Source organism: Eupeodes corollae, chromosome 2, assembly GCF_945859685.1.
Source record: "Eupeodes corollae chromosome 2, idEupCoro1.1, whole genome shotgun sequence".
In the NCBI taxonomy this organism is placed as follows: domain Eukaryota; kingdom Metazoa; phylum Arthropoda; class Insecta; order Diptera; family Syrphidae; genus Eupeodes; species Eupeodes corollae.
Window position 1 is genome coordinate 39717525 of NC_079148.1, and position 16946 is coordinate 39734470.

General features: G+C 32.8%; 2 protein-coding genes across 2 annotated transcripts; one reads left to right on the plus strand and one right to left on the minus strand.

Moving 5' to 3' along the window:
• The first annotated feature begins 1503 nt into the window (after positions 1 to 1503).
• On the plus strand, positions 1504 to 6293 carry LOC129946260 (dual specificity mitogen-activated protein kinase kinase 3). The gene is made up of 6 exons (XM_056056385.1): positions 1504 to 1653; positions 1745 to 1943; positions 2018 to 2209; positions 2282 to 2414; positions 5169 to 5371; positions 5438 to 6293. Exons 1-6 carry the CDS (start codon positions 1595 to 1597, stop codon positions 5639 to 5641), a joined length of 990 nt encoding a protein of 329 aa, XP_055912360.1. The 5' UTR covers positions 1504 to 1594; the 3' UTR covers positions 5642 to 6293.
• Positions 6294 to 8692: 2399 nt separating this feature from the next.
• On the minus strand, positions 8693 to 9750 carry LOC129946261 (soma ferritin). Its single transcript, XM_056056387.1, has 3 exons — positions 9484 to 9750; positions 9166 to 9387; positions 8693 to 9101 (listed from the first exon to the last, which is right to left on the minus strand). The coding sequence occupies exons 1-3, from the start codon at positions 9619 to 9621 to the stop codon at positions 8910 to 8912; spliced, it is 552 nt and encodes a 183-aa protein (XP_055912362.1). The 5' UTR covers positions 9622 to 9750; the 3' UTR covers positions 8693 to 8909.
• Positions 9751 to 16946: the final 7196 nt, after the last annotated feature.

Genomic DNA, 16946 nt, shown 5'->3' on the forward strand with positions numbered 1-16946 from the left:
TTTGACTGGGCATATTATATCTTGCCATGAGCAACCCCAAATGTCACATTTTACACAACGGTTAATCTGTTGTCAATTTTTTGTTGATTTACTTTTTGTGTCGGTAGTTGTTTTTTTTTAACAAAATTAAATTTCAAACAAATTATATGAAAAAATGCTTTTTAGTAAACAAAAATTAAAAAGTGAATGCTGGTTAAGAAGCTGGAGGAACTAAACCACCTAACTATTCAAGAGGATAAAAGAAAACACAGGTTTTGGGTGAATCCATTTCTCGAAGTAAGGGAACTTCATGAGTTGTAGGCGCACCTACTCAAGGACTTACTATGGGAGGACGGTGCAGACTATAAGAATTTTTAAAGGATGTCGGTCGACAGCTTTGAAGATGTTCTGTGCTTAGTAAAGATAACCTTAAATTGATTAAGGTATTCATGATTAAGGTCCATAAATATTTTTATATCAAGTTGAACCTAATATAAAAAAAATTTCACTTACTTAATTTAAAAAAATATGTAGGCATGACCGCACTCGACAACAATTGAAACGAAATGAAATTTTCATGTCAAAAAGACTGCGGAAAATTTAGGGTCACCACTACATACAACACAAACGTCAAATTTGATGACATGATTTTGATCCGCTCGAAAATCCAAACTGCGATGACCGGATCATGGACTGTAGGTTGGATTGTTGGTCTCTATTTGATAATCTGGTGACAGGCCGATAGTCCTGTCATCGAATATGTTCAGTGGAGAACCAAGTTAGTAATGTCGTACATTTACTTGCCAAATGTCAAAAGATAACAACTTCAAATACCTTAATCTTAGATAACTTTTAAATTGTTCAGGGTGCTGACAAAATTGCTTGCACAAATATACTATCTTATCATAACACGTGGTATAAATAAAACCTTCATATCCATTTTATCCATCATATTCGCTTTTGTACTTTATTTAAATTGTACGAATGTAGAATGTACTGAAACATTTTTGTTTTAATGACAATGTAAACTAGGCCTTATATATTTTTTTCAATTTTGTTCGTTGCTGAATACGAACTTATCTTTAAAATTCAACTGTCAAAAATTTACATTTATTCAATTCTCCCATTCGCAAATATCCCATCTCTTCCCACGCAAATTCCGCAAGGAAAAAAATCGAAACCATCGAAAAAATTTACAATTTTAATCGAAAATTCGAAACTATCGAACGAAACAAAACGCGAAAAAATCTCTTGCGGTCAAGCGATTATTATTTTTAATTTAATTTTATTGAAAAAATGCAAACAAAATATTAAATATTTCGCAATAATTAAAACAAGAAAATAACAACTAAAAGAATAAACAAACTAAGGGATAAAATAACAAAAACAAAATTACCTTACCAACAAATTGCCAAAAGAAGTAAAGTGCTTTAAACAATCGATTGATAGATACGAGATTTTTATTATTTTATTTTTATTTTTAATTAAAATTATATGTAAATAAAAGTTCAATAAATCGTGATAAAAGTTGTAATTTATAATATAATTCAATCACCCACACTCATTGAATTAGTTTATTTTTGGGACTAGAAGAGCCAAATTTTAAGTAAAAATAATGTCACGTCGTAATCCTAACCTTAAAATGAAACTGACTGCCGAGCCAGAGGTTCCAGTGTAAGTTTTATTTGTGTTCTTTTGCAAATCAAAGCGAAAAAGTCAACTCTTCAAGCACCAAATCAATTGATTTTTATCTCTGATTATGTAGTACACCGCCGAGAAATCTCGATCAGCGGACAACAATCACAATTGGCGAGAAGACTTTTGAAGTTGACGCTGATGGACTGGAGAAAATCTGTGATCTTGGCAGAGGAGCCTATGGAATTGTGGAGAAGATGAGGCATACACAAACGGGTACCGTAATGGCTGTGAAACGTATAACTGCCACAGTAAATATGCAGGAACAAGTAAGTTCTCTAAAAGTTATAATTTTTTGTTATAATATTCATAACGATTTTTGTTGTTTTTTTATTTTGTTAAGAAACGTCTCCTCATGGATCTGGACATATCTATGCGATCGAGTGATTGTATGTACACTGTGCATTTCTACGGTGCGCTTTTTAGGGAAGGAGATGTCTGGATATGCATGGAAGTCATGGATGCCAGTTTAGATAAGTTCTATCCAAAAGTATTCAAAAATCAACTCAAAATGGAAGAAGATGTTTTGGGAAAAGTAATTTAACAAAAATATTTAATTAAATTAACTTGGTCTGAATGTTTTTTTTAAAAATGTCTTTCTTTATAGATTGCCATGTCTGTTGTAAATGCTCTTCATTATTTGCATGCTAAGTTAAAGGTTATACATCGGGACATAAAACCATCTAACATTTTAGTCAATCGTCTCGGGGAAGTCAAGATGTGCGACTTTGGAATTTCGGGTATGTAAACAATCTAATACTTACGGAAGGTTATTTCTCTGAATTCTTAAAAATGAATGTAAAGAATTACCTGACTTGTGTCACGTCCTTTCGCTTGTGGAGCGATAAAATGCTCGATGTTACCAACAATGTCGCCAGATTGTACAGTTTCTTTCTTTAAGACTTATTTACTTTTAAAAATTAAGTATCTGTCGCACTTCTGGATATGCTCCTTTATCTTACTTAAATTTTCTCGAAAGTATAAAGCGTTCAAAATGATTGGTGACGAAAATAAGGTTGATTCTTTTGTATCTTCATTTAAAGTAATCAGTATACCTCGAGCTTAACTTAGATCGTACTGCCAAGTACATAAATTGTTCTTTTGCCGTACTTCGTTAATGTGGAATGCTTTAACGTACTGTTTTTTTCTGCAATTGCTAACGCGTACACTGTGTTATTGAAAACTTAATAAATATTAGCTCAAAAATAAAGAATGGGATGGTCAAGACACTGCACCGAAGAAATTCGAAAATTTATAAGAAAACTGCGTTTGGAGGGAAAAACCTACTAAAATATTCAAGACAGCCAAGGCTGCTCACCAAAAATGGTCAGTAACGCATTAAAATGGCAAAATAAACCGAAAACGCTAGCCCAAAAAGGATGACTATTGAAAGAACTGACGAACAATTCAACTGTCTGTCAACCCTCTCACAATACGAAGACGTCTTTTATAAGCGAAGTTACCAGCCCAAAGTCAACACAAGGTACCATTCTTGACGAAAAGACATGTGGCCAAGAGAATGGAGTTTGTTAAAGCGCACAGAGATTAGGCAAAAGAGAAATGAAGGAATGAGCGGTGTGGAGCGATGAAAGCAAAGTCGTCCTTTTTGGGTCGCCGGGAATATGTGACAAGACCCTTAAATGCAGAAATCGATCCACGGTACACTATAAAAACAGTGAAGCATGGTGGAGTAAAAATTATGATATGGGCTTGCTTTTAGTATTACGGGGTCGGGTCTACTTATCTTATCGGGGGTATAAGTGATGCAACCGACTATGTGAAAATTCTCGAGGAGGTTATGTTACCCTATGCTGAAGACGAAATGCCGTTGGTTTGGGTATACCAACAAGACTATGACCCAAAGCATACGTCAAAAAATGCGAAATCATGGTTTGCGCAGAAGAAGTTATCCACTCAATCCCCCGACCTTAACCCCATCGAAAATTTGTAGGGGGATGTTAAGAACGTAATTCATAAAAGAATTGTGGAAAGCAGTGCGTGATTCGTGGAACGCAATACCAGTCGAGAGGTGTCAGGTTTTAGTGGACTCGATACCACGTAGATGCGAAGCAGTCATAAAAAGCAACGGTAATGCAACAAAGTACTAATTGTAAGCCAACATTATTTCCATACTTTTATACAACTTATTGCAGTTTTTCTTACTTCTTACGTAATAGATTCAGTACTTTGTCATGCACTGCTATTTTTATGAACAGCCATATATTTAAAAAAACGGTTTTTACTGTGACAAAGCTAACGGTAAAAAATCAAAAATACTTATTTTCTGGTTTTATTAATAAAATAGGAAGGTAGGGTTTTTGAGCAAAAGCATGGCATATACAGCTGAGGTGAAGAACTGTTTTCCCCTCTTGCTCATCTATACAGCTTCAATAAAAGCCATTTTAGAGTACGTGCACGGTTATGACACCAATTATTGACCTTACATGCGATCTGCTTAGAAAAAGCGAGCACCTTGAGTGCATTTATAAACTGTTATAGAGTTCCTGAGATTTAATAGCGGTCTGACTATCTGAGAAAATACGGATATCAGATGTTGATATCATTTTTTTTTTAAAGACAGGACGAGGCTTCTTTTTCTATCGGTCCTCGTTTAGAGTACAAGCCTCTACCATTGTTTTCGATCCATCGGGATAAAAGTGAATTGACTCGTCTTCTAGGAATGCTCTATCTTCCCAGAAAGATTTGGAAGGTATAGAAATCTAGCAATGTCTGCCTAATTGTAGTTGGGGAATAGTGTAGTCTGTGTGCTTTGGAACTGATTCCAAATACTTTAGAATTACCTAGTGGCAAATGTTGCTATTAACCCACTGTAATGAAACTTTGAGGCGATTTGCTTGATAAGTACCTATATCAAGAGGTAACCGCACATCGAGAATGTGGTATGCTTTACCCAACTCTGTTTTTCCCTATCATCGGTATCTCCTCTTTAATCCTTCCCTATCTTACTGTGTTTTAACTTTAAACATGTTAAGGGTATTTAACCCCTTGAGTGCCCGTTTATTATAAAAACAAAACAAATATTCAGAGTAAAGTGTCCATTTCCACAGATGAGTACGTGCGAAGAGATCAGATTATCCATAGGCATGCATTATTTTTTTTTAGTTTCTCCTTTGAGTGGGCGCTCTTACAAACAAAATTGTAGGACTATGTTCTCTAGATCACTAACAATGAATTCAGCCGCCCAAGTCCAAAAATTTTGTCATTCGTAGAATATTGGCTACAACGGTGACTTATTCCCTTACACTAGTGATTTAATTCAGACGAAAAATTGTCACAACTATTCTAGTTTAAACTCTTTCACGAACTGGTGTTTTAACAAGTCTATTGTGACAGTCAGAATGTTGCTTATGAAACCTCCATCGATAAGTTTTGCGAACTCATCAACTTTAAAATTATCCAAAATTTCTAACTTTCCTAATTTGTTTTATCAAATAACTTCAATTCATAATATTTTTTTTTTAAATTAATTTCAGGTTATCTTGTCGACTCGGTTGCAAAAACTGTAGATGCGGGATGCAAACCGTACATGGCACCCGAACGAATCGATCCTACCGGAAATCCCCAGCAGTATGATATAAGATCTGATGTATGGTCATTAGGAATAAGTATGATTGAAATGGCTACCGGCAAGTTCCCTTACAACACATGGACTACACCCTTCGAACAACTTAAACAGGTAAAAACTATCATTGTTTCTTTGTATGCTTTAAACTCTGATTAACCAAAAAATTATTGATTCAAGGTTGTAACCGATCATCCACCACGACTTGAACCCGGTTCATTTTCCCCCGAATTCGAACAATTCATCACGAGTTGTTTGCAGAAGAAATTCGAAGAGCGTCCTAACTACGATACATTGCTTAAAAGTCCCTTCATATCTGATCACATTAGTAGAAACACCGACATATCGGCTTTTGTTGGAAAAATCTTAGATCTTCCTGAATAATCCATAATCAATGGATGTTTTCTTTGTTAAATTATCCTTAAAACAGAAAATTATGTTTTCCTCTTTGCATGCAGCAATGCTGCGTTAAAAAAAAGAAGAGAAAAAAAAAATCAGCCCAGTATGTTTAAAACAATTGTTGTTGATGCACTTTATATAACTTTATTATACATTTATTTATTAATTCAAGTTAACATTAACTCTCTCAAAAAGAAAACATAAAATGCCTACACAACAAACACATACATAATTATATTATATAAATCTACATAACTCCAGAAATGATAAAAAAAAGAAAAGAGTAGAAGAAACAATCGAGCAGGATAACTTCAAGTATTCCTTAAAAAACAGAAAATAAAACTAATTTTAAGTCAATTAATAATATAACGAAAACAAAGCAATTTTTTTTGTAACAAAACAAGTAAAAAGTTAATGAGCGAAAAACTAATAATCTAAACAAAAGAAAATTTGATGTAATCATTTCATTTGTATTATTAAATGGAAAACCAAAGGCCTTCGAGTTTTTTCTTTCTTTTTTTGCTACGAAATAAACATTATGAGCCTTAAATATGTAATAAATTGCATACAAAAACAAAAAATATATATTTTTAATAAACAACACTTAGTGAGGTGTTTTTTGATTATTTAAGCCGAATTTAGTGTTTCTTTTGGTTGTGCATTAATTTCAAAAACTATTTTTAGATGTTTCATAAAGAAAGGACAGGTAAGTTTATTTTATATTTTCGAGGGTGCGGTCGAAGATGTTGAAAGGTTTAAAAGCAGAAATTGTGTTCGAAAGAGTGTCTACTGTCAATGAATTGTTGATACATTGTGAATTTGTATCAATAACCTGAAAGACAAAAATTGTGAATGGACAAAATTGGTATTGCGAAAAAAAAATTCATCGACTTTCTTGTCAACTGGCAATTTTTTTTCAATAGTAAATTTGAGTTGATGAGTTCGTGTTTGCTGAAAAAATAACAAAAAAATGTGAGTTTAGAATTATAAAAATTTATAAATCGTTAATTTTGTATTTTAAAGGTCTCAAAAAGTTATTAGTAACAAAAAACAGATATGCAGATTAGTCCAGTTGATGGAACAAAATATTGAACTCGCTATTCATATTCAAAATGGGAAAAAATTCTGTAGAGCTGAATAGCTTAGGGCCCCCAGAACGTACTTCAGAGAAGTGGCAAAGAGTATGGGTCGACCTAAAAACAAAGAAGAAGAAAACTGAAAACAAAATCGAAATATCAGCCACTGGTGGTGGTCCAAATAGACTTCACTACATTAGCGATATGAAAGAAGCTGTTGTAAGTTTATTTGGTCTAAATACATGTGTTAATCCACCCGGAAGAGAATTTGGAATTTGAAACTATTAACACCTCAGATGAAAATGATTTATTGACTGAAGAAGCCGCATATGAACGATCAACCCATCAGATTGACCCAGTTGAAGTTGTTGACCAACAGCAGAAAAAAACCTCTTCAAAGAAAAAGAATGAAGTCGTTTCCCAAACTCAACTGGTAGTTCCCATGTGCACATAATCTTAGCACTGTTGCTAGTTTTAAAGTATTCGGGACGGCTCGAATACTTTTGCAGGGCTTCAACTTGTCCTCTATTTCTTGGAAAAGATCATGAAATGCATCCTTTGATAGCCGAAAGTTTTTTAAAAAGCTGAAAACGGAGGAGAGCAGGTACAGATTAAGTTATTTGTGTCTGAAAGTCATAACCTTTATACTCACATTTGGCTTTCCAGTTCCAAAGGATTGGATGCATCTCTCAAACTCCTTCGCATTCTCGCCATTTCAATGAGTTCAGAATCATTCATCAAAAATAATTCAGTCGAAGTAATTTTTTATTTTGTTTTAAATTTTTTTATTTGCTTTCAAAACTTCTGTCAGTTGTAAGAATAATAAAATAATTTTGAAGGCATTCACAATAGCACAATATTTTGTCAATTGATTTTCACAATACCGTTTTTGATTTGAATTGATATAGTCTATCAACCGTCAATCGGTTGATAGTTGATCTTCGCAATAAGGCTGATGGTCTTATCAGTGTGGCCTTAGACTAGAAAAGTCCACAATCGATTAAATATATATTACGGCAAATCCTGTTAAATACTCAAGAACATCCAATCGACACACACTTTCTTTTCATCGACTTCAAGGCTGCATATGACAGCATCTACAGGGACGACCTGTATAGAGCCATGTTTAGTTTTGGATGCTCTGACAAACTCGTCCGTTTGTGCACGATGGCCATCCACCATTTGAGAATTCACGCTGCTCCATAAAGGTTGGAAACAACTTAACATATCCTGTCGATGTCAAAAAAGGCTTTAGACTGTCATGGTATTTCCTTAACATCATCCTTGAAAGAATAGTGCGTTTTTTAACACTAGAGTTACTATATTTTAATAATCTGTCCAATAACTAGCATATGCTGATGACATTTACATAATCGAAGGAACTTAGCGTGATGTCAACGGTTTTTTTTGTGTGTATTGAGGCAGAGTCGGCTAAACAAATGGGGTTTTCGCTTAATGACGGCAAAACAAATAAATGCTGTCGTCAAAAAGAAGTCTCGGTCAAAAACGCCATCATCGAAAGACGTAACTTTCAGGTAGTTAAGTACTTTGTCTGAATACAACACCAGCGCTAAGATCAAACAAAGAATTACTCTAGCTAAAGGCCTTCACTTTGCGCTCACTTTGTCGCTATACAAGACCCTCATCATCCCCGTCCGGTTATACGGTGCAGAAGCATGTCCTTTGACATGAGAACACCTTGGGTCGTTTGGATAGAAAAGTTCTTCGCGTGATCTACGGTCGCATATGCATAGAAGGTGAGTGGAGGAGAAAATGAAACGACGAATTGTACGGGCTGTACACCAAACGTAGACTTAGCCTGAAAGATAAAAGTCCAACGACTGAGATGGCTTCCGCCCAGAAAGTTTTCGAATCCACACCCACCGGCGAGCGCAGATATTGTTGATAGTTAGAGCTAGAAAAACCATCGAACCGGCCGACAAAAATAAATAAACCAGAATTTGTGCTACAAAAATTTCAATTTCTTCCGTTGATAATCGTCAAAAGCAAAAAATAAATATAAATATGCGATTCTTTTATATAAAGGTACATTCAACAACACGCCACCCCGCCCCGTCCAGTCCCGTCTATCATCCGGAAGTTTCTTATCCACTAATTGATTAATTGACATAGTTCAATCAATAGCAGCAGTAGCAACATCACATCAGTATACAAATTTACTTTTTGTCATTAAAATTTATATCGAAGACGTAAACACCAAGTTCCTCTTCACTACGTTCGATTTGTCGAATATAATCAGATATCTCCTTGATGGCATGTACTTGTTCATGAAGGTATTCGGATTCAAGGAAGTCACACAGATTTGGATCATTCTTATCCGTAGCTACCGCATGCAACTTCAGGAGACTCTATTGAGAGATAATGTAATTATTGATTTATTTCAGAAACCTAAACCCTAAATGATCAACAAACCTTATTCACAGATTTTTCCATGTCTAATACGTATTGCATTGATTTCCTAACCGATTCATAGACAAATTTTGGTTTTTCAATATTGCTCAGGACAATAGTTCCGCCACGTTTGTTAAGATAGGTCATTAACTTTTCAGCATGGACTTTCTCTTCGTCGCAACATTTTTTAAACCATTTGCTTAGTCCGGGAAGTGCAACATCTGTTCGGTCAAAGTAAAAGGCCTGAAATTAAACACACAAGTTGTACATATTTTCCATACCATTTCATATGCTTTCAAAACAATAGTTTTATAATTAGATATGTAAATATTTTCTAACCAAAGCCATATACTCATAGCTGGCATAAAGTTCCATATTAATTTGCCGATTAATTTCTTTTTCACATTCTGCATGGAAATTTTGTCTAACCAAAAGACTCATACGACGAAGGATCTGAAGATTAGGAATTAGTCTCATTTTGTTTTATTGACAAGAAATAAAATATTTGATAAACTTTTCAAATGATGGATGAACAAAGTAGTTTTTATTTTTAATCGAAAAGGGCGAACAACTAAGAAGTGATTAATAAAGTTTATATTTTGACAGGAGTGTTTCCAGGTAAAGAGCGCATGATTTGCCAGAATTGATATCCTTGTATAATAAGGATAACAAAACAGACATTTGCGATTGAAATAAGGAATTTGAAAGAAAACGTTGGCGTTGGTTAGTTAAAACAGTTTTAAGTTCAAAATTCACGTATGTGTAACTTGTGTCGGTTAATGGTGTGTTTGCTAATTGTAAGACATAAATATGAAGTATTCACAACAATTATTTTGTAATTTTTCTTATAAAGCTTCTTATTGTAAGTTGGAGAGGGGAGCAAAAAAAAGATCAAATAAGGAAAATGCGCTTGAAGTAACGTTAAACTGATTTCTTTGATTTTTGTTTGTTACTGGAAAACTAAAGAAATATAAAAAAAATGCTGGGATGCGACCCACACTGATAACTTCCCATCCTGTCTGTCGATTTGTCTTGCTTAAAAATGTGTCTATATGTACTCGTATCAATTTTTACCAAATTTGCGTACTGTTTTTTGGAGATTTTATTTTTTATGAAAAAACGGACTGTTGGATTTTTATATAAAAATTACTGAATATCGAAAACAATATTTTCCGTGAAAGAAAATAAGTTTGAAGCCAATATTTTTAATTTTTGAAAAGCTATTTGAGTCGAAAGTAAATTTTTACCAAGTTTTAGAATTGTTTTTTTTTTTAGAATTTTATTTTTCGTAAAAAACTGTCAATTAGATTTTTTTTCAAAATTTTACGAATGTTGAAAACAATATTTCTTAAAGGGTGATTTTTTTGAGGTTAGGATTTTCATGCATTAGTATTTGACAGATCACGCGGGATTTCAGACATGGTGTCAAAGAGAAAGATGCTCAGTATGCTTTGACATTTCATCATGAATAGACTTACTCACGAGCAACGCTTGCAAATCATTGAATTTTATTACCAAAATCAGTGTTCGGTTCGAAATGTGTTTCGCGCTTTACGTCCGATTTATGGTCTACATAATCGACCAAGTGAGCAAACAATTAATGCGATTGTGACCAAGTTTCGCACTCAGTTTACTTTATTGGACATTAAACCAACCACACGAATGCGTACCATTAGAGAATATTGCGTACCATTAGAGAATATTGCGTCTGTTTCTGAGAGTGTTGCTGAAGACCGTGAAATGTCGATTCGTCGCCGTTCGCAGCAATTGGGTTTGTGTTATTCGACCACATGGAAGATTTTACGCAAAGATCTTGGTGTAAAACCGTATAAAATACAGCTCGTGCAAGAACTGAAGCCGAACGATCTGACACAACGTCGAATTTTCAGTGAATGGGCCCTAGAAAAGTTGGCAGAAAATCCGCTTTTTTATCGACAAATTTTGTTCAGCGATGAGGCTCATTTCTGGTTGAATGGCTACGTATATAAGCAAAATTGACGCATTTGGAGTGAAGAGCAACCAGAAGCCGTTCAAGAACTGCCCATGCATCCCGAAAAATGCACTGTTTGGTGTGGTTTGTACGCTGGTGGAATCATTGGTCCGTATTTTTTCAAAGATGCTGTTGGACGCAACGTTACGGTGAATCGCTATCGTTCAATGCTAACAAACTTTTTGTTGCCAAAAATGGAAGAACTGAACTTGGTTGACAGGTGGTTTCAACAAGATGGCGCTACATGCCACACATTTCGCAATTCTATGGCCATTTTGAGGGAAAACTTCGGAAAACAATTCATCTCAAGGAATGGACCGGTAAGTTGGCCACCAAGATCATGCGATTTGACGCCTTTAGACTATTTTTTGTGGGGCTACGTGAAGTCTAAAGTCTACACAAATAAGCCAGCAACTTTTCCAGCTTTGGAAGACAACATTTCCGAAGAAATTCGGGCTATTCCGGCCGAAATGCTCGAAAAAGTTACCCAAAATTGGACTTTCCGAATGGACCACCTAAGACGCAGCCGCGGTCAACATTTAAATGAAGTTATCTTCCAAAAGTCAAAATGTCATGGACCAATCTGTATGCGTTTTTTTTTTTTTTTAAGTTCTCAAGCTCTTAAAAAATCACCGTTTATAAGATAAAAAAAGTTTAAAGCCAATATCTACAATTTTTGGAAAAATATTTGAGTCGAAAATCAATTTTTACCAACTTTAATACTTTTTTTTTTGGTTTTTATTTTTTGTAAAAAAACTGTCAGTTCGATTTTTCTCAAAATTTGTCCTAATGTTGAAAACAATATTTCTTATAAGTAAAAATTTGTTAGAAGCTATTATCTCAATTTTTTTAAAAGATACTCGTATTTGAGTCGAAAATCATTTTCTACCAACTTTTGTTAATTTTTTTTCGGTTTTAAATTGTTTTTAAAAAAACTGTAAATTCGATTTTTTTCAAAAAGTTACTGAATGTTGACAACAATATTTTTTGAAAGATAAAAGTAAATTAAAGCCAATATCTCAAAGTTTTGAAAAGATATTTGAGTCAAAAATCACTTTTTACCAACTTTTATTAATTTTTTTTTAGGTTTTTTATTTTTTATAAAAAAACTGTCAATTCGATTTTTCTCAAAATTTTACCAGATGTCAAAAACATTATTTTTCGTTGCACAAACTTGTTTTGGAGATGAAATCATATTTTAGTCGTAAAATTTTTCAGGTGACAAATTTGTTTTTGTCAGTTTTTTTGATTTATAAAAAAAATCGTTTAATGGATTTTTTTCAAAAAATATACTTCTTTGATATCACGTTACAATATATTATATAAATTTAATTCAAGTCTCTAACGTTTTTGGTTCGTAAGATTTTTAGGGTTAACCAAAATTTTCAAACTGCTATGGTAAAAAAAAATCGCCGACGCAATTTTCTTGAGAGCCCTTTCTGCATCTTTCTGCCTTATTATCTTTGTAACAAAATTTATTTGAAATCGAAATCTCTTCTGGTTTATGTATTTCCAAGGGCATTCGGATTCAATCATTTTTTGTTTTTCTGGACTAATAAATTTCAGCAAGAAAATGCTTAAACAAAAAATTTCACTTTCGAATAATGTTATTATAATGGGTCCGATTTGTCAAATTGAAAATTTTGACATTTCTCGACGTTTCAAGGTCCCTAGAGTCGAAATAAAAGATTTTTAGAAAGATGTCTGTGCGTGCTTGTGTACGTACGTTCGTACGTCCGTACGTCCGTACGAACGTACGTCCGTATGCCCGTATGTCCGTACGTCCATACGTCCATACGTTCGCGACGGTTTTTTCGTCGTCCATAGCTCGTCGCGAACGTATGGACGTATGGACGTACGGACATACGGGCATACGGACGTACGTTCGTACGGACGTACGAACGTACGAAGGTACGTACACAAGCACGCACAGACATCTTTCTAAAAATCTTTTATTTCGACTCTAGGGACCTTGAAACGTCGAGAAATGTCAAAATTTTCAATTTGACAAATCGGACCCATTATAATAACATTATTCGAAAGTGAAATTTTTTGTTTAAGCATTTTCTTGCTGAAATTTATTAGTCCAGAAAAACAAAAAATGATTGAATCCGAATGCCCTTGGAAATACATAAACCAGAAGAGATTTCGATAATCTTCCAATTAAGACAACTTTAATGGAAAGTTGACTGGGAAGTTTGTAAAGAAAAATCTTCCTAACTATCAAGTCAAGTATACTTACGACAAAATGGTAGTTAACCATGTTTTTTATGCAACTGAATTCTCAAATATATTACTCTATAATTTAATTTTTCAATGAAGTTGTGTAGAAAACACAACTTCATTGAACGCTGTACTGACTTATAGCAAACAAGCTGTATTAAAACTCTTTTTTCTGACGCTATTAGTACTCTTGTTCCAGAATCTAGATCAGGAATTACTAATATTGACAAATATCAACCCCCTTTGGACATTTTTTTTGACTTAAGTAATCACCTTACTAATCACAGTAATTCTTTTGATTGCTTATATAATTTTGATTTCAGAAGAGCCAATTTCCAGCAGTTGTCTGAAGATTTAACCATTTCTGGAATTGCTTATACACTATAGCATTTTCTAACATTGACGAAGCAGTTTCAACTTTTTATAGCATCCTTAATTATTGTTTTGAAAAAAATGTACCTATAAAGAAATCAAGAAATACAAACTTTAGGCATCCTTGGTACAAGGCATGGAAAACGTATCTCAAAACTCTGTCTCCAGTCAACTTCTCTTTTTATGTTGAACTCTTTAACCAATTTAAATCTCTTTCTAATTTTTTATATGCTTGTTATGTTACTGATATGGGCACCTCTTTGAAAGAGAATCCTAAAAAATTTTGGAATCTTGTAAAGAAAAAATCAGATGGCTTTCCAGTTAACTTCACTTAAAAGAACCTTTCGTTAAATAAAACTTTTGATATCTGTAACGCTTTCGCAACGAATTTCCGTGAGTCATTTGTTAATAGCCCTCAAGAAGTTAATGAAGTATATTTTCATAATCTTCACACTTTTTCGCAAACTAGCTGTAGTCACATACATACCTCTGCTACAGAGTACGGTCCTTGATCTTTTATCTGCGTTGAATGATGACTGCTCAGCCGGTCCTGATGGTATTCCCCCGATAGTACTAAAAAAGTGTAGTAATGCTTTAGTTGAACCTCTTACGTTTTTATTCAAACTTTTTCTAAAAACAGGCAAATTTCCCAGTATATGGAAGAAGTCATTTCTAACACCATTTTTCAAGAAAGGTAACAAGTCGGATAAAAGCAACTACAGGTCCATTGCAAAGCTTTCTTGCATTCCTAAAGTATTTGAACAAGTTGTTTGTGAAAGCGTAGCATATTTTAGTAAAAATATCATTTGCGAACAGCAACATGGTTTTGTGAAAAAAGATCAACCTTAACTAATCTCCTTACATTCTCCAACATATGGTCAAACGCTTTAGAACAAGGTTATGAAGTTGACTGTGTATACACTGACTTTTCTAAAGCTTTTGACCAACTTAGCCACGGAATTATTAATTTTCCATAGGAAGTTATTGTAATGGGTCCGTTTTGTCAAATTGAAAACTTTACCATTTCTCGACGTTTTAAGGTCCCTAGAGTCGAAATAAAAGATTTTTAGAAAGATGCGTGCGTGTGTACGTACGTTCGTACGTCCGTACGTTCGCGACGTTTGGTTAACCCTAAATATCTTACGAACCAAAAACGCTAGAGACTTGAATTAAATTTTATATAATAAACTGTAACGTGATACCAAACAAGTATATTTTTTGGAAAAATTCCATTTAACGGTTTTTTCTTTATAAATCAAAAAAACTGAAAAAAAATTTGTCACCTCCAAAATTTTAAGACTAAAATATCATTTCATCTCCAAAACAATTTTAAGCAACGAAGAATAATGTTTTTGACATCTGATAAAATTTTGAGAAAAATCAAAAAAAAAACATTACTCAAAATTGGTAAAAATTGAATATCGATTCAAATATCTTTTCAAAAACTTGAAATTTGGGCTTCAATCTTATTTTATCTTATAAACAATATTGTTTTAAACATTCAGTAAAATTTTGAGAAAAATCGAATTGGCAGTTTTTTTACAAAAAAATAAAAACCTAAAAAAAAATAATAAAAGTTGGTAAAAATTGATTTACGACTTAAATATCTTTTCAAAAATTTGAGATATTGGCTTTAATTTACTTTAATCTTTCAAAAAATATTGTTGTCAACATTCAGTAACATTTTGAAAAAAATCGAGTTTACAGTTTTTGTACAAAAAATTAAAAACCGGACAAAAATTAACAAAAGTTGGTAAAAAATGATTTTCGACTCAAATATCTTTTCAAAAATTTAAGATAATAGCTTCTTATTAATTTTTACTTATAAGAAATATTGTTTTCAACATTTGATAAAATTTTTAAAAAAAATCGAATTGACAGTTTTTTACTTTAATAGGTACTCTATTACATTACTTTCGACTCAAATAGCTTTTTAAAAACTAAAAAAATTGGCTTCAAACTTATTTTATTTCACAGGAAATATCGTTTTCGATATTCAGTAATTTTCATATAAAAATCCAACAATCCGTTTTTTCAAAAAAAAAAATAAAATCTACAAAAAATAGTACGGAAATTTGGTAAAAATTGATACGAGTACATATAGACAAACTTTTAAGCAAGACAAATCGACAGACGGGATGGAAAGTTATATGTGTGGGTCGCATTCCAGCCTCTTTTTTTACTTTGAAAATTGGACTTTTTTTTAAAGGGAAATAAAGCCAAACATATTTGTTACCCTTCTTTGACTTTCCGAGTTTTTGGGAGTTCTGACATTTGTTTGCGTTTGTCAGAATGCCCATTACATATTTTGAGCAATATTTCATGTTGGTTGTTATGATATTTGAAAAATGATTTGGGTAATATGACATTGGTTTTGGGATTTGTGGCATTTTTTCTGGGCGATTGAGTGAAAAGATCAAACGCTATCACTTATAATCTTTTTTTTGTGGATAAAAATAAGTTTTCTTAAAATATTATAGTCTTAAGTTTATACTTTAAGTTATGTTGAAAACACAAAAACAAGGTGTATTATTATTATTTTGATTTTAAGCCTACTTGTATTTGGAATGAAATTTTAGTACCTTGATTGCCATGGCACCTTGGTTTTTATTTTATAATATTTTATTGAATAAAAGCATTTTTAAATTTCGGATATTTATTTTTATTAATATTTAAATAGAACAAATCAAACATTTAATTAAATTGTCTATTTAACACATTTTGCACACATTTTAATTTGATGGTCTTAACAAATATTATTAATCAAACAAAGCACAGGGTGATACAGCACCTGGGTAGTCTCCGAGAGTTAATAACTTAAATGACATTTCGTATATATGGTATTTATATTATTACCAATAGGTACGTACAGGTACATAGTTAATGATGCTTAAAATCTTGATTTTTTGTGTATAGGTTTATGTATATAATCCCAAACTGATTTGCCCATTGTTATAATAAGTCATTATTAATAATAAAGGCTATTATCGAAATCAATCAAACCCAAAGCCATACAAAATTAATGTTAAACACATATTAAAATAAAAATAATGAATTCATGTGAATCGAAATATTTATTTTGATATGACACCTTTAGTGTTATGTATTGTACTAATAACTATAATATCTCATTCCGAAGATATTAACCGAAAATATTTATACTGATTAGGCACAAAGGTACCTTGTACATGGATTCGTTTATTTGAAGGTTATTAAT